General features: G+C 38.0%; 1 protein-coding gene across 1 annotated transcript in view; it reads left to right on the plus strand.

Annotated features, from left to right (window-relative positions):
* Positions 1-16,084, plus strand: part of LOC146708410 (neuronal acetylcholine receptor subunit alpha-7-like) — a 48,830-nt gene extending 32,746 nt beyond the window's left edge. Inside the window, exons 5-10 of the mRNA XM_085460288.1 lie at positions 2,436-2,515; positions 3,613-3,780; positions 6,800-6,994; positions 7,533-7,619; positions 9,269-9,378; positions 10,183-16,084. Of these exons, the coding sequence (XP_085316414.1) occupies positions 2,436-2,515; positions 3,613-3,780; positions 6,800-6,994; positions 7,533-7,619; positions 9,269-9,378; positions 10,183-10,785 (1,243 nt within the window). The 3' untranslated portion in view covers positions 10,786-16,084. The remainder of the gene's footprint in view (positions 1-2,435; positions 2,516-3,612; positions 3,781-6,799; positions 6,995-7,532; positions 7,620-9,268; positions 9,379-10,182) is intronic.
* The last annotated feature ends 10,814 nt before the right edge of the window (positions 16,085-26,898 follow it).

Here is a 26,898-nt window from a genome sequence, read left to right on the forward strand (position 1 = left end):
CACTTTTGGAATTATTTATTGCTATAAAGTAAAGTTTTTGAAGAATCCCATTAAGAAAAAACTCAATAAAAAGTCAATTGGGATTTAAGACATATTGTAGTTTTCATGTGATCTTTTATTAATATGTGATCTAATTAAATGCGGTTAAAGTTATACATCAAGGAATCATTAATGCCTGGGTCTCTGTGTGCTGTACATTATTCAAGTCATTGTCTTTCATATTAAACATTTATATTGGCATTTTGAGAGAGGGTTTAGTAAATGAAAAATGAAATGTTTTTATTTCAATTTTTAATGCTTTAATTTGTCCATGTGAGGTAGATGTATTCCAGATACCATTACAAGGCTAAATGCTAAGATCATTTATTCTAGGCAATGGATGAGAGCTACTCTGAAATATTCTCACAGTCTCTGTCTTCCACCCTTTAAGTGAAATAAATGATTAGATATAAATTATGGATGTAGCATTATAAATCTGCATCCATTAAAGCTTTGTCCTGTTACACGTCTTCTGGATTCAGTCCCAAAAACTTTACTAAAATCTATACTCCACCCACAAAGCAAAAAGCTTGTCAGAAGAATTTGAAATGTTGTTTAAATGTTCCTCACTCTCCAGTTGCATATAGTCTCATGCTACAAGCAGTAAATATTTACTAATGGAAAATAACAGTGCGGTTTGAACTGTTGTCTGAGTTGCATTAACATTCATTCATCCTTTAAAATGAGATATATTGAGTTGCCAGTGCACCTCATTCAGTTTTCCTTTTTAAGAGGTCACAGCATACTGAAATATGTGAATTAAATATTATACTTGTTATGAATACATGGATAAATAGGTATAATTGTATGCCATTTACCGGTTCATTACTTTTGCAAGGAGGCTGTTTTCAGTCCATATGCTTTGTCCATTTGGTAGTTTTTCCCCTTCTTTTCCATCTCATTATCCAGCATAAACAAAACTCAAAAGTGTTTACAACCGTGATAGGGTATACTTATACACAGGAGGCTTTGAGCTAAATGATAAAATTATATGCTAATTACTCATGATGACCGTGCTAACATACTCAGATGCTTGGCAATTTAGTTTAGTTCTTTCCATTTGATGACCTCATTGACAAGTTTTGACATCTGACAAGTATATTTCAATCAAGATGTGTTTTAATGAGTCAACAGATTTTTTCAAGCTAATCCCTACCCATCCATTCACTTCCACTTATCCTTTCCAGGGTCGAGGGGGGCGCTGGAGCATATCCCAGCTGTCATAGGGCGAGAGGCGGGGTACACCCTGGACAGGTCGCCAGTCTGTCGCAGGGCTAACACATAGAGACACAGACAACCATTCGCACTCACATTCACTCACAGATTCAGTCTAGAATTTATTAAAAGCTACACTTTTTTATATTTTTCACATGCTTACTTTTACAACAATGAATAGAGGTCACTGTTGCTCGCACAGTGAAATTGGCTTCAAAGAACATGCTTCACCAAAAAGTCATAGTGATTGCTTTGATTACTCACAGTTGCCTGTGATTTTGCATGTTTGACCTCAAATACTTGGTAACTACTAGCTGAGGGACAGTAACACTTGAGTTTTACTACAACTGAGAGATTAGCTGCACAAGTCTGTCACTTCCATGGTTATTCCACTGGTCATTGACCAGTCTCTGCACCTGCAACTGTTTTCCTAGTGACACCCTCCATCAACCTCCATCATCCACTTGCAACCTGCCAGTTCCCAGATGGGTCCTGACCAGTCTGTAGAGCTGTATGACTGGGGCATTGTTAATTTTATCCCACATTGCAACCATAATTGTTAAGACACCTACAATGAATGAAGTTAATGTCACATACTAATCTCAACATAATATGAGTCAGTGGTAGCTCACTATCTAACAGTGGCATGGTTTAATTTGACTGTTAGATGTTAATTAGTTGTTGGTATATTAAACTGTCAGTGTAGAAGACTTTATTATTAGCATGTGTGTTGTCAGAAGCTCAATAGATACAATTTCAGCATGACACAATCAAATCAGCCTAACAAAGCAAAAGTATTCTTCAACTGACTTCTCAGATACTCTTCTGGTTATTTTTACTCTCTGAAAGAAACATTAATCAGTTTTTGTGTTCCAGAGATTTTGAGCATGCGAAATAGATAATCCCTGGTCTGCTTGAAGGACGTCTTGGTAACAGACGACCGTGTTTATTTAACATGATGAGCAAAATTAAACACACTCTGTCTGGATCTTCACTAATCCCCCTTGTCTCTGCCTTCTGTCACCTTCATTTACCACTTGATGTTTTTTTGTCTATCTTTACTTTTGTAGTTGACTCTGACTCAGCTTAATAACTTCTATTCTCTTCTTTCTGTGTGTTTTTCTCTTCCATTTAATTGTTATGATAAAATGCCCCATTTAACTACTCTTGTCCCCCTATAGTGCTGATGAGAGGTTTGATGCCACGTTCCATACAAATGTGCTGGTCAATGCTTCAGGAGCTTGTCAGTACATTCCACCAGGTGAGACATCCCAGATATTTCTATATTCTTACACTACCGTCCCACACTACTCCCAACATGCTAAATCCAAATTGTCATCATCTTAGGGACATCATTATCTCAACATCATCATTACTGTTATCACTGCCATCAACACCCTTCTCATTCTCACCTCACTGTTCTGGTGAACAATCTCTATTCAGATTCCCAAGACAATGTCATTTTACAATCACTGAACATTAGAGACTGTTTCCACTTCCTCCACATACCAAAGTTGTTCCATTTGATATAGATCTAGTGACTCGGGGGGCCATGGAAGATCACTGAACTCACTTTCTTGTTCACAAAGACAGAATTGGATTGCTGTCTTGCATTGTTTTACTGCAACAGCCATTGGAAGATGGTAAATTATGGGTATAAGAAATATATGGTCAGCAAAAATATTCAGACTATAGCATGCAGACATACAAGTTCAAGTTTGCAGAGAAAACTGTTATACCACTACAACCAACTTGGATTATTAACACAAGCTAGCTCTAGCCTCAGCATTGTCTTCTTGGCTGACAGGAGAAGAGCGCGTCATGGTCTTCCACTTATTATGCTTTCTAAAGGGCTTACCATCATCTTTCTGTCAGCTTTAACTAGTGTCACCATTCTCTTTTAGTCTTTTACATGCACTTTTCTGTTTGCAGAACTGCTGCTCACTGAGCAATTTTTGTAAACTCTGGAGATTGTTCTGGTGAAAATCTCAGGAGATCAGCAATTTCAGACTCACTCAAACTACCCTGCCTGGCATCAGCAAAGATGCCATGGCCACTGAACTCAAATACTCCCCCCCCCCCACCCCATCTAATGTTTGATATAACACTAACTAAAGCTCTTGATCTGTTTCTAGATCAGTATTTTTTGAATCGCAAAGCTGATGTTTATTTGTATTCTAAAAGGATATCAGTGCCTATAATAAATGGCTTGGAATATACTAGATTTTAGTATCAGAGAAGCATTTATTTAAAGTATGTTTAAGTAAAAATTGTCATGTAGAAGTAACTTTTTATTATTTTAAAAATAAATATTTACATAAAAAAACTGATTGGTTTCTAAAAGTAATTTATCTGCAGGTATCTTGAAGAGTACCTGCTACATCGACGTTCGGTGGTTCCCGTTTGATATTCAGAAGTGTGACCTGAAATTTGGTTCCTGGACCCACAATGGTTGGTTGCTGGATCTCCAGATGATGGAAGTCGATGTCTCTACATATATACCCAATGGGGAGTGGGACCTTGTTGGTAAGAACGAAAACAAAATGTCATGCATAGATGCTGAATAAGAAAGACCCTGATAAGACTCTCACTGAGATTCAGCATTAACTATGTGAAACATCCAATCAGTGTCACACACAGCAGGTGTTTCAGCTGTGTTTCTTTCTTTGTAAGATGCCACTCTCTTAGTCAATCAGTCCACAACGAAGGGGTCTTTAGATGGTGTGAATAATGCAGCTTCTATTTACTATAGTACTAAATAAATCTTCAACAAATTCTGTTTCTGACAGCATTTCTGTACAATACAGGTGATGCTAATTTCAAATACTGATCACAACAGGTAGGCTAGCAAAGCTAAAAATAAAATCCATCAGAAGTAGTTAAAAAGAACTCTCTCAGTTCATACCTTCAAGCCTTTCAGAAGCATCTAGGAAATGACTCCAGCATTTTGCCTACAGTTAGGGTTAGGGTTGATGACTCAAATGGATAAAGCATATCAAAAAACATGGAAAGTTGCCCATCAAAGTGCCGTTTAAAATCATCCTCCTAACTTTATCCCTCATCCTATCAATATTTTTACCGTATATATTCCACTGCTTGTGTCTCCATATGGAAATAAAGAACTCATCCAGGTTTGGGTGTTAATCGGAGGCCAATGGAATAATTTCCAGACACAAACTGACTAACACACAGAGTTGGTGCACCCAGCTGGCTGGGGGAATAGATGGGGGGTTGTGAGTGTGTGTGGTGACAGCTGGCCTAGGGATGGTTCACTTAATTCAGGCACAGCCAGGCAGCTAGCTGGCCAAGAACACACACTGTCCTGGTGCCTTAGAACATCCCCATGTTCATGCAAGAGTGCAAACACACACTCAAAAGCAAGCAGACACGCATTGTTTCACTGTCTCAGGGGGTAACTCATTAAATTAAGCCATTCCTGAGCCCATTAACCTAATCTGAACTATCACAACTGAATGCCTCACCCCCACCCTTCACCTATTTATAACCTTTACCCTAAAACCAACTCTTATCCCCAAAAAGCAGTCTGGACCCTTCGGGACTGCACTTTTAAGTCTCTAGGGTGACACACGTTCCCATGGGTTAGTGTTCTGTCAGGTTAAAGTCCCTAAAGGGAATGGAGGACATGACCCCATACAAGTGAGCGCACGCGCACGCACACACACACACACACACACACACACACACACACACACACACACACACATCTGCAGGTCTACAATCCATCAAATTAATAGAAACTAACAAAGGCTATTTCTCTTCGGCAAGCGGGTGACAAGAGTTTTAAATGAAATGAAATTGAATCCGAGCAATCAATTTAAACTGAATTCCTATAGGAAGTAAGGCTCACACACGCAGTGATAATATCAAGTGTTTTCTGTTACTGACTTGAAAAAAGTTGTGCATTTTGACTGTATTGTTGATTGTGTCATTTTCACAATCAATTAATTGCTATTAGAGGTGTATAATGCTGGGTAAACCATACACAGGCAGCACTCTTGTGGGTTGACTTTTATTCATCACTGATTGTTGATTGTAAGCTACACATGACTGCCTGGCAGTCACACATACTCACACAGAGGTCCTTGATTGATGATATTAATCCAGAGGACAAGCTAACATTGTCTGCATTCCACCTTAAAATGATTATACATATGAAATAGATCTGCTATTGTTACTGATCATTTAGCTATACAATTGTTCTTGTACTTGTAGTTTTTCTGACTATGGCCAGGCCAATGTGATGTTGATTTCTGTTACTGACCTTTTAAAAATCAAAATATATCTATGCCAACAACAAAGATAAAACTATAGTGTTGAACATGGCAGATGACTGCTTTTTGGAGATGTAGCTGGGTAATCTGAAGCATTTACTAACATTTGCAGGTTTTAACATTGTGTGGCAGTCCTTTACTCTTGCTCGGCATATAATACAACCAATGATCATGGCACAATGCATTGCAGCTACAGCTAACTTTCCACAATCTCCAAAGATAATTTTATTTGAAACTATTTAAATTACAGCTAAAGATAAATACACGCTCCTTTTAGTTTTTGTTTATTTGTTTTTTACAAAAACAGAGTTACTGTTCAGATATATATTCTATATTTTCACTTTTTAGTCACCATGAAATGAACTTGAACATAAAATAAACTTTAGTGACTGCTTTTTAATGTCATTTTACTGTTTTCATTTAATTTTTTGTCTACCCTTACTTGTTTTGATACGTTGAACTAGTACTGTGTACAAAAGGTGCCTTTCAAATATGCTGTAAGGAACAGGAACTGTTGTTTGTCTGTAAAATAGATGTGGAAGTATTCATAAATTTTAATAGTTTATATTTGAAAGTTATCAAGCTGGTTTTGATCAAACAAATTCCAATAACAGGAGGAAAAGATGGCCAGCTGGTCAGCAAACAGATTCAAAAGCCAATTACTGCTCTCAACAAATGGCTGTCATTTTAAAGCCATGAACTTGCAACTTCTATTTCAGTCTCTACTGTATGAGCAATTCTTTATACTGATTATAACTTCCTGCTAAACAAACAGGTGGAATGGATTTGAGATTATTAGGCACAAGTTGATTTTCTTTTGTTTTTGTTTTTTTCAAAGCAAGCTGCTTCCCAACATGATTAACTAAATTCCAGTCTGGACAAAATAATATTAATCTGATTGGTTAAAGTCTACAAATTTATGAAATACAGAAATTGAAAGAAGAAGAAAAAAGTACTATTATCATATTCATAAGTTTCCAACATCTTCTATAAAAAGTACAAGTTGGCTTTCCATAAAATGTAAAACATTATACTTCTACAAGTATTTTGCCTGTATTTATTTACATTTTAACTAATGCCTTTTTGTTAACAAGGCCATACATGAAGTATGAAGAAATGTGCATTATTGGCTTATTTTACTGTTTATAAAAAAATATTCAGTCAAGCAGAAGAAAGAACTGGACCATTATTTCATAATTCTGTGTTTTTGACCTCTAAACTGACACCTTTTTACCCCTTAATATGTCTCCCAGGTGTACCAGCAAAGCGTAATGAGCTGTATTATGACTGCTGCAAGGAGCCCTACCCCGATGTGACGTTCACAGTCACTATGCGCCGCAGGACTCTTTATTATGGCTTAAACCTGCTCATCCCCTGTGTGCTCATCTCTGGTCTGGCACTGTTGGTCTTTCTGCTCCCTGCTGACTCTGGAGAAAAGATCTCACTGGGTACAGAGGATCACATACACATCAGGCCATCCTTGCACACAAAGACACAGATACACAGTTTCACGCAGAGGGACAATGATTCATGATTATATTCATACATGTAGACAAAAATGTGCCTTTCTCCCCTACTTTGGTCATCTCTGCCCACCAGACTGCAATTGCTTACCCATTTATTTGTCTTTGCTTTATGCTAGCGCTGACATTATTGCTTTGAATAAGCATTTGCTTTGAATTCTGTTCCTTAGCAGATGAACAAAAGCACCACTGTTAACGCAGGAAAGATAATCATGTGGACCTGAAAATGCCAGCTTGTTTCAAAATGCCATTCCGTGAGACAGGGCTGCACTAAATAGAAATGAGACAGTGCTCCTTTGACGGTGGATAAGATAGTAAATATTCCAAAAATAAATTCATAGCTTTTGTCACCTGTTTTGAAGACAACCAGCTGCATTTATTTTGAGTTCTCTCAAGTCACAATTTAACAGCAATAGAGATGTTTGATGAAATAATGTATCTAATATGTGTCTGCCCTTTTTAGGCATAACGGTACTGCTGTCTCTGACAGTGTTCATGTTACTGGTAGCAGAGATCATGCCTGCCACTTCAGACTCAGTTCCTCTAATTGGTAAGACAATATTCAGCTCCTCGTAATGCTTTTATTGGTAATTATTTAATTGTTGGTTTAAAAACAACATTAAAGCAATTGTGAATTGTGAAGGTTTTCACAGGAACCTATGCAGTCTGAGTATGCACATCCCTCGATTCAGTGGCTTGTAGAACAACATTTAGCAGCAATAACTTGAAGCACTGATTGGTTTTCTATATGACTTCACTAGTCTCTAAAATAATTGTGAAGAAATCTTATTTGCAAGGTTTATGGGGAGTTCTTTTAGGGTCTTATCATACCACTTCATTTGCTGAGTCAACTGCTAAAACTTCTGCTTTAATAGAAGCAATTGCAATTGTTGATAATCAGTTAACCAAGTCCATTTACACAGTAGTGCATAGAGACTGTACTCTGGTGTCCACCTAAAGACATGGATGTTAATTGGTGATTCTAAATTGGTTATGGATGCCAACACTAGAAAATGTTATTTAAATCACAATCTAATATTTCCATTTTCAAACATCCAAGAGCTAAAATGTGTGCTATTTTTAGTTTATTTTTAATTGATGGAATTGTTTTTACAATAAATAGGTAAGAAAATTATAATATATCATGACTTGCCCAAAAGGTGGAAAAGGTATAAAGTGCCACAGTGAGGGTAGTGGGTCAGTATGGAGATTTTATTTTCTCAATTTACTGTTCAGAGAGAAAACCATGGAAAGTTGCTGGATGAAAAGAATAATTTACCCAGGAGACAGTTGGCTACAATAGGTTAGAGTGTCAAAATAGATCGTTATGCCTCATACTCACATCACAGGGCAGTCTGTAGCAGAAAACATTCTTTGCACAGATGGACTGATATGTTGTGGCTGTGGGCGGGTTCTAAAGAGTGTGGGGTGGGTGTTTGCTTGCTGATGCAGTATGTGAAGATTATATTCAGTGTAGGAGATAAACAGTTGTGTTGCATAAGACCATACTGATGCAGACAGGGGAAGACAAGGCAGCAGACTTTAAGAAGGGAGGAGAAGCTGCAGATAGGGCTGCTGCCCTGCATCATCTGGCAGCTCAGTGATGTAAAACAAAGCCAAGAGAAAACACGCCTTTTAGAGTAGATGTTTAACACACTACAGATACTGTATATCAGAGATAATAGATAAAAGACAAAAATGTCTTTGACATTTACTATCAGAGGTTATCATACAATTCCAATTATATTGTGACACGGAAACGTATAATTTCATTAGCCCGCCTTTCTACTTAATCGCTGACATCACAGCTGCATCAGAATGTGTTTGAAAAACATGCTTTCCTACATGGAAAGGATATGCATTTTTATGTCCCTGTGTGTCTTCCAGTGCCTCCAAGGCTGTTATGTCTTTTGGCTACATTTTACATTAACAAAAAAGATGTTAGTCATCCTCTTAACCGCCCCTGGGGTGTTATGACCTTAGATTTGTTGACAGGGATAATTTCTTCACTGAATAATCAACCAGCTACCTTACTTGGTGACAGTGATGATGCTTTCTAATCTAATAATTTTAAAATGACCATTTCACTTATATATTTAAATAAATAAATCATTCATTAACAGACTACAATATCTACTAACAAGCCATGTGTCCTTTATTGAAATTGCAATATACTGATTTGTTCGTATTCTTCTTCAGCTCAGTATTTTGCTAGCACCATGATGATTGTGGGATTGTCGGTGGTGGTAACTGTTCTGGTTCTGCAATTCCACCACCATGACCCCCACGGAGGAAAAATGCCTAAATGGGTGAGTTCAATAAGGGGAAAAAAGAGACAATTTAATTACAGTATTATTTCAATAACCACCTCTCTAAAACTGTTTCCAAGCTTTGATGTGCCCCTCTTTAGAAGTTGAAAAAGGTTAGTTCTTGCAACAAAAAGGGTACGCATCATTAGCACAATAACAATAACAGATCCTTCTTTGTTTAGTAAAAAAAAAAAACCATAAAAAAAAAAATTGACTCTCCTTAGTTTCACATCATATTTTTCACCTGACAACCACTGCTCTAACATAATGCATAGAGGTACAGCCGCTGAGCCAGTATAAGTCCATTTTATTTTCGAGTTTGTTTGTGTAAGGACATGACACCAAGATCTTACACAATGATTAAAGGTACTTTTTAAAACTATACTCTGCAAAACTTTTCTTAAACCCTTTACCACTTGAGGCAACATTTTAAGAGTGGCTGTGAACAAGTCATTTCTGATGTATCCTTCTATTATCTTTTGATTTTTTTCCTTTTAGTCCTGCTCTCATTCTCTTAAGAAGCTTTGCCTTTTTGGTAGGCCACCAAATAAATGCGAGAAATAGAAATTTTCAGGATGAAATCATACCAACTGTTGTTTCAATTCTGTTGCTAGCTTTAGTCATTTTAGAAGATTTTAGACTATTTTTTTGGTAAGTGTCAATTAAACTGTCTATGTAGATTCTCTGTCATCCAGGTCATGGTAGTCTAAGGAACACTTTCCAGTGTAAATTAACATATCAATCCAATCTTTCCACCTTCTTTCCTCCAGCTAAATCTTTATCTTTCTTATTTCTTTCTTTCAGGTCCGAGTCTTTCTTCTCAACTGGTGCGCTTGGTTCCTCCGTATGAAGAAGCCTGGAGAGGAAAGCAAAACTCCAGTGAGCTCAAGCAGTCCTCCAACTTATAAGTACTCCCATTCTCCTGCTCACCACACTAGCACCACCAGCATTCAGATGAGCACCATACCAGGGCAGCCATCCACTCAGGCAACAACAACCAATGGAAACATGAACCTATACTTTAGCTACCACTCAATGGGCACAGACAACCCTGTGTTTCCACCTAGTGTTGATTCAGGTGTGATTGTGTGCGGTGGTGGAAATGGAGGTGGAGGGAATCATCATAACGGTACCTCCCAGCTTGACATCCACTCAGACCAGACACGGACTTTGCTTTTGGAGCAGATTCCCGAAATTTGCCGGATTTTGGAAGAAGTGCAGTACATTGCGAATCGCTTCAGAGAGCAGGACGAGGGGGAGGCAATCTGCAGCGAGTGGAAATTTGCAGCTGCAGTCGTGGACCGGTTATGCCTGGTGGCCTTCTCGCTGTTCTCCATCATCTGCACCTTCACTATTCTCATGTCAGCTCCCAATTTCATTGAAGCCGTGTCAAAAGACTTTACGTAAGGCTGCTCTCTATCATCACTGACAGATAAAAACTAACAGTAGAAATTCTGACACAATTAGACCTGCACCACACAAGCCTCTCTTGTACTTTTATGTGAAGACACACAAGCTCAAGTTAATTTAGAATTGATATCACCATAGATCAGTACCCAGCCTTTACCCCTCTCATTACACGTTTGTTGGTATATAGCTGGGGTAATGTGTTTTTTCCCTGTGAAGGTTCCTCTTTAGCTTACAACATACATACAGGTACATAGGAAGTTGAAGCAACATGTAGTAGTTAATGATGTAGAAAGTCAGACTGATGCACTTTTCTTCTGTATCCCTGCTGCACCACATCATTTACTTGCCACCATTTGAGCGTCACGTCTCATCAGAATTCACTCTTTCCCTTACAGCTTTTCTTTTCTCTTAATTTTAGAATTTACACATCCTGTCTTCACTCCGTTTTCTAGAGATGTCTTACCTAAACAACTTCAGCAGTTACATATATAGTACAGGGTTTTACAGGTGTATTCTTGTAATGCATTTGTTCTTTGTATTTTATAAATAAATCCACATTTTACAGTGCAATCTGGTTAAGCTGAAATTGATTTTTTAATGAGTTAGCAAATTCACTGAGATCTACTGAAATTATACATTTCACTAATCTGAGGTGTGAAACTACTGAGTATTTTCATTTTAGATAAATATACCATTTTCCCTCGCTAACTGAAATTTGATTTAAAATTTCAATTCAACTCAATTTTATTTATATAGTTGTCCCCTCAAGGTGAAAATGCCCATTATAATTTCCCACAGCCTGACTTACAACTGTATCTGATTCATTACAACAAAGAAAGCCAAATAATTTCTTTATACCTTCATTATTACTCTTCCTTTTACAAATGGAGCTATTAGTCTAATATATATTACAGTCTTTCTCGATTGCTTAAACACTTTTCTTGAAACTATGGCTCGTATTCTCAAAACAGTAAACACAAATCCATAACGTCTCACTCAATTTCCCGAAAATTGTATTTTCAGGTCAAAATTAAGCTCTACACTCAAAACCATTCACTCTTGCTGAAAAACCAAACTTTGTCCACAGACATCAGACACAAGGCCTCAAAAACACACACACTACAACATAGTCTTACACATTGGTGCAATAAATTGAAAACAATATTTCAAAAACTGTCAAGTTATGTTGCTTGTGGTTCTTCCCCTCAAAAACCTTTTCACATCATGAAAACAAAAGATCCAATGTACATACAGTGTAGGGCTGGGCGATATATCGAGTTTTTGAAAAATATCGATATATTTTCATACGAGATATAAGATGTGACAATATCGTTTATATCATATAGTCTATGTTACGTTATAATTATACTTATGGAGCCGCAGGTTTGCCTCTCTTTCGTCCACTTTTGTCTCTACGCAACGTCACTCGGCCTCGCCTCTCCTTCACTGAACACAACTCCCCCTCCCCCATAGCTTCACCTGCAGGCAATGACAAGATGAAAGCGGAAAATCTCCGTTAGCGAGTTACCTCGGATCGCCCCGTGCGTGGGGCTGGACGGTGTCAACGTGTTAGCGAGCTAACCACGCTAACGAGCTAACCGCGCTAACGACATGCAGCCCGGAGGAGCTGCACGGCCTAAAATCCTTTCATTTTCTCAAAAACCGACAGTGCGCCTTATGTATGAATTCTGGTTGTGCTTACTGACGCGAACCGATTTTATGTGGTACACAGCGCTCAGCAATCTGTCAAAAAATGTTTTAATATGACTTTGCTAAGCTACGGAGCTGCACCACTTGATGGATTGTCGGAGGATTACGGCTACCGAGGAGGAGCCTCGCGGAGTGATACGTACTGTGTGTGTATAAGGACCACAAATGGCACCTGTTCAGAGACGTGGTGCAGCTGTGAAATCTGTCTCTTTGTTACTATGCTCAGCGTCTATTAGTTTACATTTTGATTGCACAATTGTGAGCTTTTTGTTATGCACAAAAACAACATTGTTTTCTTTTATTTATGGACCATGATTATTTAATAAATGCTGATAATTTATTTTTGAGTAATTTCTTCATGTACATCTACGCTGTATGTAAATAAAAGTGCCCGTGTGACATCTGGGACACAGTGTGACTAGAACTCTCTTTTTGTTCTTAACTTAAAACTTAAAACTTTAAAAAAAATATTGAGATATATATCTTATATCGCCATCCAGCTAAAAAATATCGAGATATGAATTTTGGGTCATATCGCCCAGCCCTAATACAGTGGCACATTTTTATTCATGTACCATACAGTACAACACACAGCAAAAACATTATTCCACCTGCAGCATCCTGTCTGTGATCTGGGTCAGGTCCGGGAATCTCATCCACATCACAGGCTATATTGACCCTGGCCAGGCAGCAGGGGTAAAATCCTCTCACATGCCTGATCCACCGCTGGCATGCATCTACTGATATGTATAGGCAGGCTTCTTCCACGACCCGGAGGAGGTGAACACGGACATAAGGTTCTCTGTCATACACTTTCTACTGCCACGCCGAAAATAACTCCTCCATCGGGTTTAGAAAGGGAGAGTATGCAGGCAGAAAGATGTTAGAAAACCTTGGGTTATTGGTAAACCAGTCATGAACCAGAGCAGTGTGATGGAAGCTGACATTACACCAAACAACAGCATAGTGAGGCTGCTCTGGCTGTGCTGGTTCACTGTAGTCCCGCTGGAACATATGTTGTCTTAGACCATCAAGAAAAGCAAGGAGAAGCATAGTGTTATAGGGTCCTAGAATGGCATGGCGGTGGAGTACCCCTCGTTGGCTGATGGCTGCGCACAGAGTGACATTCCCTCCACGCTGACCAGGTACATTTACAATAGCCCAATGGCCAATTATGTTCCTCCACCTCCTCCTTGGTGTCCTAGACCTCCTTTTCCTCCTCAACCTCTTCCTTTGCATCTCTTTGAATCCATTGTTTCAAACCTGAATGAGTTTCCGATTGGTGTGTGATAAATTTTGACTCGTAGTGTTTCCACTTGGTTAATTGTGTGCTAATTGAGCTCAAGCTGTGCTGACTTAAGTTAACATTATTGAATGCAAGCGCTTTCTAAATGGCCACATGGTATAAGCACTGAAAAATGTAGGGATTTGTGTGTAGAGTTTTGCAGTAACAGTTCCCCACATCTGACTCATGTGTTAAAGCAGGGGAATAGTGTTTATAGTTCAAGGAAATGGGTGTGCTTTTTGAAAAATAGCATTATGGTTTTGAAATTTTAGTTCAAAAGATTGGTTATAGTGTTTAAGCAATCAAGAAAACCTGCAATACATCGCCTGCCCTTTATAAGGTTTATTTACTGCAGACAGAAGAACACAGAATACGTAGGCACCAAAATGTTAATATACCTCTGCTAACCCTGCCTTACAGGCCAAATCTTACCAATCTCTGCTTCTCCACAGCAACCCAGTCTGTCAGTGGCAGTTCATTTAAACTATAGGAATGATTTACCAGACACTGGAAAAAATACTCAGTCAACATTACTGTTTTGAAATGACATTAAAGCGACAAATTAATACTACCGGAACTTTTCTGTGACTGAAAACTTAACTTTTCAGGGCAGTTTATTAAAGTGTCACTTCATTACATCCATCCCTTGTGTTAATACAGTATAGTTTTGTTAGCATATGATGCACTATTTGTAAATCACTCACACTCACTTACAGTGCAATTTTTCCTTGGGTAGTAAATTCATCTTTGTTTATTTGTGTGAGCTAGACATGTTTTTGTATTCTCACACAGAAACTCACAATACAGAAAGAGAATATTTTGAAATCTATTCTGAGATGTGCATTTAGTACTCTTTTGTAGTGGTGAGTGCTTTGTATTTTACTCTCTAATGCTCAGTGAAAGGCAAACACTTTTCTTCCCTAATCTCTAGTGACAACATGTAACAAGAATTACTGGGTGACTTGATAGAACAGATTTTTGTTCAACTTTGTCTCTTTTCGCCCCCTGACTGTCCTCTGATTCCAGGGGGCAAAAGACATGAGTGAATTCCCATTTTAAAAACCCACATAAATTCACAGCCTTTTTCCACCAAGCTATTGGATATTTTAAATGGTGTTAAGTGGGGAAACTAAAGAAGAATGAAGCAACACCATACAGTATACCACACAGCGATTGCAGAAATACTCACTGAAATGGAATTCATGCTGTTACAGTTAATCAATGCACTACGTACAGACAAACAGCTTCCAACTGCTGTCGACCTTTTATGCCACTAAAGCACTGTAAACAGTTTGTTATGTCCAGTCATAATAGACATGAAGCAAAAGGTGAAGCCAATGAAATGTACAGTGTTGCTTTATTGCCAATTCTTTTGTGCGAACTTAAGCTGCATTCAAAAATCTACTTTTCTGTGACCAGGGATTTGATGTTTTTACTTGCTTTAAATGTCACAAATATGCTTTTAAAAATAACACGGAGTAGTCTTATAATCTTTAAATGAACAGGCAGACATTTGTTTCAAACAGATCAAAAGATGAATACCACTTTCACATCTGTGTAATAAAGGAGCTATAGTCAGTGCTCTGGAGTTATCTTAAGCTACCTACATGCTGATGGTAACTTACTTGACTGACATATTTCTGTCTAACTCAGAGAAACAAATCCATTTTTTACCAAGTTGAACAATTCCATTAAATATTGGTCAGTGTTCTAATTGTGCACGGTCCTAGCATATTCCAAATTGTACAGTATTTGCTTAAATATGAATCCAATCATAGATGATCTGATAACAAAACATTTATTGGGATTTATTGGAAATGCCTGCAAATGTCCATGCAGATAGAAGTGGGAAGGTATCACAAATGTGCTCCATCTCACCTACCAACGTGTTGGAACATACAGATGCAATAGTTCATATGAGGCATGAATTGAAAGGTTGCATTAGAAGAAATAAAACCATGTCAAGAATTGTTTAATGTAAAAGACAATGCAATTTACAATTCAATATATTGAAGTTCACCCACACACTAAAGGCTCGAATTGCAGTTTTTTAAAGGTTTAATTCTGCTGAATGATTTTGACAAGTATAGCTAAAAATGAGGATGTGGCAGTTTACTTTTTGCAATGCTTTTGAATTTGTCTGTTGCTTTTAATGGTTTTTAAACTGACAATGTTGTATTTTGGTCAACTTGAGTGTCTTATTCTTTGTAGTCTGTGCCTCAGTATCATTCAGAGTCATTCTACGTTGAATAATGTACATAAATGCTCAGTGTACATCACTATTTTGAGAAAAATAAAGGAGTGACTAATAATTATTGGCATTTCACTTGCTGACATGCTACAATTCATGAAATTATATAGTTTGATTAAAATGTTACCACCAGAATTTTCAATCAGTCATGATGAATTCTGGAACCGACTGGAAGTGGTCATTACTAGGTTGTTTTTTGCAATCTGAAGAGTCAGTGAAATGACAGCTTGTCATCTAATATGCCTGCCTAATCACAAGTGACTTCTATGGTATTGTTCACACAGTTTTATAAAATGTCATATTTCACTGACAGAATAATATATTATTTTTTTTCTCACAATAAGCTCTAACAAAAGAGTTCAAAATTTAGAAAAATATACACACAATCAGGTTCATAAGTATTTGAACAATGCAACCAATAATGGGTTCTGTATACCATAACAGTCGATTTAAAAAAACAGAAAACCAAGATGTGATTAATGTGCAGACTTTCAGCTTTAATTTAAGCAGAGATTTAAATCAGGTGGTAATTCCAAATACTAAACTTTTGTAGCCCTTCGTTGGTGCTTTTAAAATAAGGTCCAGACAGATGCTGATGCAACTGAAAAAGGCTATCATTACCCTGAAAAATAAATCTTATCTATCAGACAAAACAGCAAAACTGGGTATATTCTTAAAAAGCCATGCACTGGGTAGCTCATTAACAGCCAAGGGCAAGAAAGACCACAGAAGACAAACATCTAAGTATTGAGACTGGGGGAAGTATGGAGAAGGGAAAGAACACCTCATGATCGAAAGCATACAACAATATCAGTCAATCATGATGAAGCAGAGTGACCCACAAACAAATAGCAACTGAAGCCAACTACAGTAAAGGCCTAGCAGAGGCCAACAAGGAAGGTAACACAGCAATGGATGATTTTCCAGGCTTCATTGTCTAGTATAGAGCTGCCACGATTAGTCGACTAGTCATGATTATGTCGACTATCAAAATCGTCGACGACTAATTTAATAGTCGACGCGTCGTTTGAAGCTTTTGTAAGATCACAAAAGATGCAGGAATAAGTAGTAGTAAGTAGGATTTAAGAGTGTAATAACGTACTGAAACAGAAGATGGCAGCACTGCATGTATAAGGATGCCAGCTGCCGTTAAACCCCGAAGAAGAAAAAGAAGTAGCTCTGTCCCAGAATTCATAGCGCAGCCCAGCTCAGTTTCCAACAATGGCGGTAGCTAGTTAGTTTTAATATTACTCTTATTATTCTTTCTGGGTCACAAAATAAACGTTTAACATATTTTCAAGCGAGAATGTAGCTGTGCAAACCTCAAATATCTGCTCAGTTTATCAAGACACCACATATTTTGAAAAGCACTCAAACGTCTGTTCCCCACTACCTCGATAGCTAGCCGGGGGCAAAGCTGACTAGAGCCGGTGAGAACCCCGGACTCCGGGCAAATCGTTTTCAAACCCACGGCCGTCTTTCGCTACTCGGGTTAAACATGATATGTAAGTCACTACATATGTTATAACTTAAAATGTTATTGTTTGGCTTTTTTTTTAGTATTTTATTTATTCCTGAGTAAATCGGTTTGGCTGAGATTAAAGTTATAGTTTTTACACAGCTGAATAAACGTCAAGCAGACAACTGATTATCAGAAGTGTGAAATGCTCGAGAATATACTCCGGTGTCCTGTTATATTTTAGATAGCAAGGAGTTTATTAAACTTCACCGAAACAATCTGCAAATTTCATTAAAATTTAATAAACTATCATCTTGCCTTTATTTTTAATTAGCACATACCTTAAACACTTAAAGCTGTAAGCTAATGATAGTTATATAAGAGCAGATGCATGCTCTGATTAGTCGACTAATCGCAAAAATAATCTGTGACTAGTCGACTATCAAAATAATCGTTTGTGGCAGCCCTAGTCTAGCATTAAACACAATTATCAAAACTAAAAAACTTTGTTAATTTTATAATTATTTTTAGCCTCTGAAAATAGGAGAATTTCTTTAAAAATGTCTGTAAACAGTTAATGTAAACAATTAATATCTTCGTTAAATCATTTAAATTAAACATAAAAGTCTGCACTACAATCATCTTGACTGCATGACTTGAATTGCTTGATTGCTGGACCGTGATGTCATACAGACAATATTGCAATAATTCTATTATTGTCCAAATATGTATGACCCTAACTGCATATGTCTTCTTCATGACAGTGAGATCATGAAGCTTCACATGTGCAGTAAGATCCATGAAGTCAAGAGTCATTCAGCATAGCATAAAGGTTAAGCTGTGAACAAATCTAAATGTACCATATTTTTTGGATTATAAGGCGCACTATAGATTAACGGGTCTGTTTTCATACATATAATGCAGATTATAAGACGCATTAAGGGAAACAAAACAGTCAGATAAGTCAAATTTTACTCAACTCATTCTTCTTACTTCCTCCATTTCCTTACCATTAATTCATTAATGTTGAATTCTCTTGCAGCTGCTCTATTCCCATGTTGTTGCAGTATATTAATGACTAACCTCGTATTGTGGATGGGTTATCTCAGTTGTTCTCCTAACTGAAGTTTGGTTCGTTTACAGCATCCTGCCATGTGATTGCATTTGTTCCTAACCATTGGGAACCCTCATGTTAACTTTTATCGAGTCGAAAAAAGTTAGCATTCATCCTCCAGCTTCACTGTGTTTATGTTATGCTAACATTACATTATCCTAGCTGTGTCATTAGCGATCACATAGCACAGACCTTCCGAAAGTGTGGGGCCCGCCCCCTATGGGGGGCGCAGAGCCATTGCAGGGGGGGGCGCAGCATGAAAAGGGGAAAAAAACAAAACAACCATTGGGCGCCCACACAAACGCAAAGCAGGAGATGAAGCATCGCTGAATATGTTTCCAAACCAACTTCATTCTAAGCCAAAGACTAGAAAATATGGTGAAGCATATCTTCCCTTTGGTTTCACCTGCACAAGTGCCAAGGTAGGTCTCCCCTGCAGAATTGGTTTTCCCTTCATTGGGAGCACAAGCTGGGCTCTCCAAATCACGGACAAACAGCATCCCACATTCGTGATTTTTAGTTCACAAACACTTCTTGTAATGACTAAACTACTCCTGACATTTTGGAGATGTTAGCTCTTTATACAGTAAAGTTACAGTGGGGTACAAATAATATCAGGCTGATCCTGCCACGATTTGTTCCCCCTGTCTAAATCATGGACAAACAGTATCCCACAGCTGTTTATGTTTTTAAACCCATTTTGCACAGAGAGGCATTTTTTTTTGAAAAATGTATTGATAGCAATGTTGAATATTATTACACAGGAAAAAAACAACTACATGTAAAATAATTACACCGTGATGCCTCTGCCTTTCTAAATTGAGGGACAGTAACTGCGTGTTTATATGTAAGCATGTAAAACCTGAAGATAGAGACAAAATACTGTTAATCTGACTATCTGCCATTCTGCAATTCCACTCATGTAAGCAATAACGTGGTGCACAGCTGACGTGAAAAAAGGCACATACCTTTGACGGTGCGAGACGAACTGTATTCCTCATCCACACCTAAACGCAAAAAATTAGTTTTAAAAAATCTCCGTTTTCGGTGATTCGAAACGCCGTTTACGTGTGGACGAAACAGCTGCGTTTTCAAAAAATACCCGTGTAGCGTAAAGAGTTAGTAGTTTATTTTCTTACTACCTGCAGATTACTTGTATTTGCTTAATTGTTTACTAAATGTTTGAGGTGTGAAATAAACCACAATTGAGCAAAATATGGGTGTGTGTGGTTGGAGGATGTGTTAGAGCGTGCGTGTGTGTGTGCGCGCGCGAGGGGGGGGGTGCGCGAACATTTTTCTGTAAAACAAAGGGGTGCGCAGCGAAAAAAGTTTGGGAACCACTGACATAGCACATCATTAAATACCAGCTAGTCCAACTTCAGTAACCTTACAAAAGTCACTGTTGTTTAGTTTTCTGTCTTCATGTATGTTGGAAGTGATAGCAGAGCTGTAAGTTTTATTTTTTTTCAGAAATCTCTCATTTAGAACATACCATATCAAGTTTAGGTGGAAACTAGGGAGCTAACTTCCTGCTAACTTCTAACTTCTAACTTCAAATCTTGCTAATTTTGTTAAAGATGAAAGAATTTAGACAGTTTTTACCTCTCATTGATGCCGCAGTGTTCGTTTTAATTTTGGGACCTGAAGTGGAAAGAGTTTTGGACCCAGATTACTCCGCTCCTGACTATGGTAGCCGTAATGCTCTGACAATCCATCAAGCAGTGCAGCTACATAGCTTACCAAAGTCGTACTAAAACATTTTTTGACAGATTTTTGAGCGCCGTGACCACATAAAATCGGCTTGAGGTCAGTAAGCACAACCAGAATTCATACACAAAGGCGCACAGTGTTATAAGGCACACTATTGATTTTTGAGAAAATTAAAGGATTTTAAGTATGCCTCATAATGCGGAAAATACAGTAATTAACTTGCTGCTGTGTCAAGCTCCTAGCTTCAATAGAGACATCCAGAACCACATGTTGATTTACATATGCCAGTATTGATAGATTTTTTTTTAAGATAAGAAATGACATTTTTTGACATTTCAAAACTCATGTTCGATGCAATGCAAAATTCAAAGATTCCCTGTTTTAGGAATAGTATTTCTAGGCTCAGGCTTCAGATTACTACACAAAATTGAGCCAGAACCTTCTCTGCACCCTGAGCTGATAAGTTAAACTAAACTCAGATATGTGAACATGTAACAAACATTCATCAGACAGTATGGTTCAGCAGCCTTCCTCATTTCCCAAGAGGAAGGAATGGAGGAAATAAACAAAGTCAGACAGTATCCAATCTCCTTACTGCCTATGATATTAGTCAGGACTTTCAGCAGCTTAGCACACACACAAACACACAGACACCAAATGCTGCTCAGCAGTGTGATAACATGTTCAAATTGGTCAAATCTAATCTCAGGCTTCACTGCACACATACAGACAGCTGTAGGTGGCTGGAATTGCACCCCACTGTATCACACCACAAACACATGGACCCCAACCTTCCATTTGCCAGCAGACCAAGGTGACAGACACAGTGCCATAACCTTTACCTGAAATTGTCCTGGAACAGGCCACTTTGGTTGTACTGGATGCTTGCACAGTTTTGGTGAGTAATGTTTTCTCTGTTTGGTGGCACTGTTGGTCTCAGGTAATCTGGAACACACCTCTGTGGGCTTAATAGTGTAGTTCAATATAAAGACCACACACCTAACATCTCCAGTGAGGTGTATGTATATGGTCCTAAACAGTTCTATGATAAAATGTTTTGCAACTTGCAGCTAAATAAATACAAGCTAACCTGAGTATTTTGAATAACTATTGTTTCTTACAATAATAAAATGCAATGCAATATAATGTCTTAATGCATCTCTATTATTTAGAATGCAAAAAGTCAAAAGTACTTACTGCATCCTGAATATGAGGAAAGCCAGCCTCTAGCCAATGATCTGAAAGTCACTGCTGTCGTGGATGTTTCATGAAGTAGTTTGCTTTTGAATAACCTGCATGACCTAGTAAGTCTAATCTGATCTCTGTAATCATGCATTTTCCATTCAAATGGCAGTTCTCAGCAGTATTAAAACAAATTGAACCCAGTGAGAACACAAGGCTTACCCGACATCAAGCTGTGCTGTCCATCATTGCTGACAATGGCTGGTAACACAAATGTGTTACCAGCCGTCCTCATTGTCTTACAGATGTGGCAATCAACCATGGATGTTTTTATGTTAAAATCTACACTTCACCTTGTCTATAACCAAGGAATAATAAAAATAGAAATAATAATAATTACATCCATGTTCATTTATTTCACGTATCAACCACTTTCTCTTCTCTCCAACTTAATCCAGAAGTATGGAAATGCATGTATATGTGTGTAGTGTGTAAAAAAATAAAACATATAAATAAAATGCTCTTAATCTGATTTCAGGGTGAATGGGGTATATAATCTCATTTACTCCTTCAATCCTTTTCCATTCTATTCTTAACAAATGCTCTCATAGTAACACTACGAGTACAGTGCATATTCACAGTTATTCTTAGTGCATAATCTTGGCTCATAACAGAACTGATTGGGAGAAAAGAGGTTATTAAAGGAGGTTAGGAGGTCACATGTTGCTGTTGGCGATACATGAGAAAACCATGTATCGCATGTCGTAGTTGGAGGGAATTACACATGATTAAAACTAAATTGAAAGACTGCGGTTTCTAAATGAAGAAAAAATAAACATTTAACTTAAACTTCTGTTCAGGAGTTTCTGTAATTACAACCATGAGAAAGTGATTTTACTTAATGGCAATATTTCACTTCTGATCAGACATGTTCTGATAAAGTATATTTAAATGGCACCGCAAAGCAAGAAAACCCTAACCCTAACTGCAATAGCACATGAGAAGTCAGGCAGAACCTCATAAACTGGCAGTTAAAGTTCTCTCAGGTTTAAATCACTATTTTCCCCTTAAAGCAGTCAGGGGTGAATGGTGACAGTTACCATTTGCACTGCTGCTTTTTATTGCAGATGTTTTGTTGCAGTATATTATGTTGAATATAATGTCTCTGCTTGCTGTTATCAGATCAGTAAGGTGTGGAGAGGCAGTGTGTGTGACAGACACAGCCTGTGTCTGGCCCCTGCCCCAGTGCTGCAGTGAGTTAACTTAATGTGTTTGAAGAGGCGTATTTTCTGTTTTTGCGCTTCGTGCCCTAAGTGATACAAATAGGCTGCTGATGTGTGTGGGAGCCATGGCGGAAACATTTCATCATTTGATGATCATCATTTCTCCTCCTGTCTGAACACATACCATCTACCTTGTTTTTTTTCCTCCTTTTGCATTTGTGAAACATTACCAGTTACTATATGTGCATGTCTACTCATCCCTGTTCACACACCTCTTATATCTCTTTTACACATCTCTTTTCTCCACCTCTGATTACATTTGTATTATAAAATTAAGTAAACACATTAACCAGTAAGTTACAGTAATTAAGTAGTGCTGTGCTTCCAATGTGAAGGTGAAATGTCTCTTTTCGGAATATTTTGTTGTATATGACATAAATGAATTTAGTGAAACATAAAGTGGGGCAAAAAAGTATTTAGTCAGCCACCGATTGTGCAAGTTTCCCCACTTAAAATGATGACAGAGGTCAGTAATTTGCACCAGAGGTACACTTCAACTGTGAGAGACAGAATGTGAAAAAAAAATCCATGAATCCACATGGTAGGATTTGTAAAGAATTTATTCGTAAATCAGGGTGGAAAATAAGTATTTGGTCAATAACAAAAATACAACTCAATACTTTGTAACATAACCTTTGTTGGCAATAACAGAGGTCAAACGTTTACTATAGGTCTTTACCAGGTTTGCACACACAGTAGCTGGTATTTTGGCCCATTCCTCCATGCAGATCTTCTCGAGAGCAGTGATGTTTTGGGGCTGTCGCCGAGCAACACGGACTTTCAACTCCCGCCACAGATTTTCTATGGGGTTGAGGTCTGGAGACTGGCTAGGCCACTCCAGGACTTTCAAATGCTTCTTATGGAGCCACTCCTTTGTTGCCCGGGCGGTGTGTTTTGGATCATTGTCATGTTGGAAGACCCAGCCTCGTTTCATCTTCAAAGTTCTCACTGATGGAAGGAGGTTTTGGCTCAAAATCTCACGATACATGGCCCCATTCATTCTGTCCTTAACACGGATCAGTCGTCCTGTCCCCTTGGCAGAAAAACAGCCCCATAGCATGATGTTTCCACCCCCATGCTTCACAGTAGGTATGGTGTTCTTGGGATGCAACTCACTATTCTTCTTCCTCCAAACACGACGAGTTGAGTTTATACCAAAAAGTTCTACTTTGGTTTCATCTGACCACATGACATTCTCCCAATCCTCTGCTGTATCATCCATGTGCTCTCTGGCAAACTTCAGACGGGCCTGGACATGCACTGGCTTCAGCAGCGGAACACGTCTGGCACTGCGGGACTTGATTCCCTGCCGTTGTAGTGTGTTACTGATGGTGACCTTTGTTACTTTGGTCCCAGCTCTCTGCAGGTCATTCACCAGGTCCCCCCGTGTGGTTCTGGGATCTTTGCTCACCGTTCTCATGATCATTTTGACCCCACGGGATGAGATCTTGCGTGGAGCCCCAGATCGAGGGAGATTATCAGTGGTCTTGTATGTCTTCCATTTTCTGATGATTGCTCCCACAGTTGATTTTTTCACACCAAGCTGCTTGCCTATTGTAGATTCACTCTTCCCAGTCTGGTGCAGGTCTACAATACTTTTCCTGGTGTCCTTCGAAAGCTCTTTGGTCTTGGCCATGGCGGAGTTTGGAGTCTGACTGTTTGAGGCTGTGGACAGGTGTCTTTTATACAGACGATGAGTTCAAACAGGTGCCATTCATACAGGTAACGAGTGGGGGACAGAAAAGCTTCTTACAGAAGACGTTACAGGTCTGTGAGAGCCAGAGATTTTCTTTGTTTGAGGTGACCAAATACTTATTTTCCACCCTAATTTACGAATAAATTCTTTACAAATCCTACCATGTGAATTCATGGATGTTTTTTTCACATTCTGACTCTCACAGTTGAAGTGTACCTCTGGTGCAAATTACTGACCTCTGTCATCATTTTAAGTGGGGGAACTTGCACAATCGGTGGCTGACTAAATACTTTTTTGCCCCACTGTACGTACGAGATGAAGGAAGCTGATAAACCAGTCAGGGTGAGCGAATGCATTTTTATTACACTGTATGCAATTCACTTCCAGCATACAGTATATTATATCTGAAAAGCAATGAAGGTTGAGAAAAAAAATTGAGCCAGCTTTTTACGTTGTATCTTTGTAAGAGGGACCTTCACTGTAACCCGCTAAAATTCCCAACAATGGCTGCCCAGAAATGATTTTATGCACTTCTTGTAGTATAAAAAGCTTTTTTTCCCCAAGCAGAATCAGTCAGAATGCACTGCTGTGCAAAATACTTTCGCTTTGCCAAAAATATGTGTGTGTATGTAAGAGAGTTAGTTGGGTTTTCTTGCTTGTTTGGGAAAGTTAATGGATCTAACATGTACCCGTGGTGGACAGAATGCCAGCTTTGGCTGAGGTCCTCTACAGGAAGCATGTGGTAGAGGTCATGCTCTGGCACTTAGTTCTGCTATGGGGCAAAGTGCACCACTGGCAGCATGGCGTTCATAACCGATGCAAAGCATCATCAATCATCATGTTAACATGATCCCAGCGACAGGCATCCATGAACATACTGAGAACAAGTACACCATCCTGTAGCTCTGGTAACTGTTTTAACAGATAACCATACTGAAGGGAATTATATATTTTTTAAATTTATTTACTGGTAAAAAAAAAAAAAGTAAACACAAAATTAATTAGTTAGGGATTGCAGAAGCTGTATAATAAAAAAGAAAATGTGAAATAAATCTAAAACTGTTTTTTATCTTTTATGCAATTTATTTTCATGAATAGAGATTTACAGTTTAAAGTTGGCAGGATGGCTGATAATTTGAAATGTTATTCAAATTAGTCAGGTCATATCCTGTTTGGCTGGGTTTGATGTCCACTATTTATGGGACTTTAGAGGACATGCCAAATGAATCTGTGATCCAACAAAGAAATTAACTGTGTATATCTAAACATGAATAGATGAATAAATAACTGTGATCATTTTTGTACCAGTGCTGCATGATTCATCTTAGTTCAAGTTCATTTGGAGAAATAGCTGGTATTTACAGAAAGTAATGTTTTTCTACAAACAAAATTGTTTTCTTTTTCTTGAGCCAGAAATAACACACACTAACTACAACCATATGTAGTCTAGTCAACGATAGTGGATAACAGATTTAATCTGACAATAGGTTCTATGCATGGTGCAGTCGCCACACATCAGATTTAGGGATTCAGGATAAAGGTACTTCCATAATTAAATAAATAATAAATAACCAAACAAGATAAACATACATATATAATACAAACACAATATATCGGGTTCTTACAGCTTTCGCATTAACATTTTTCTCTGACTAATTGAAATGCTTGCCTCTTTCTTTTTTCTGAAAAAAAGAAACAAGAAAGAAAGAAAGGAAGCTGACTGAGGGCTCATTATGGCTAATGGTATATAACACTTTTATCCTCAAACCAGAATTGGCAATCTTGTGCAGGCTGGTAGGTATTTTGGTTGCAATGACTCTAATTGGAATCATACTATAGTGTAACTCAGACAATTTGAAACATGATTCTGTTTTTAGTGTAAAAATGTGGCATACAAGAAAATTAATTGCAGACATTTTATCTAGCTAAGTTAAGCTAAACTAATACAAGGAGCAACAAACTTTAACCAAGTTCTGCAGAGAAGTCTAATTGAAGTTGTAAAATTAATATTTTAGCATTTTTCTTTAATTCTGGATCTTTTATTCTGCATTTCAGTACCTCTGTTGTTATTAGCAAGAAAATAATGCTTAAAATATTAATATTTTAAGGCCTGAGGAAGGAATCTTGAAGTCTTGCAAGGAGAGATGTAAATAAATGTGTGCACCTTTAAGTAATGTTTTATGCTGTATGTTGCATTACAGGCATCCTGACTCTGACTCAATTTGCATTGGCAAAGTTAAGTAGATTTTCTCTTCTAAGGTAGTCAACATGTGCTGTCTAGCTCAGCGGTTACCCATTGCCTTATGAGCTAATGCGACTTTTCTCTGTTTTTCTCGTGTGTCCGTTTGTGTGTGTTTAAGTAAATTTTAGGGAATGTGCAATACACATGTTCAGACCAGTCTTACGGAAGAGCAGCTTAA

Source organism: Copadichromis virginalis, linkage group LG6 (genome assembly GCF_057382275.1).
Source record: "Copadichromis virginalis isolate Kocher_CV1m ecotype Utaka linkage group LG6, C_Virginalis_male_GT1.1, whole genome shotgun sequence".
In the NCBI taxonomy this organism is placed as follows: Eukaryota; Metazoa; Chordata; class Actinopteri; order Cichliformes; family Cichlidae; genus Copadichromis; species Copadichromis virginalis.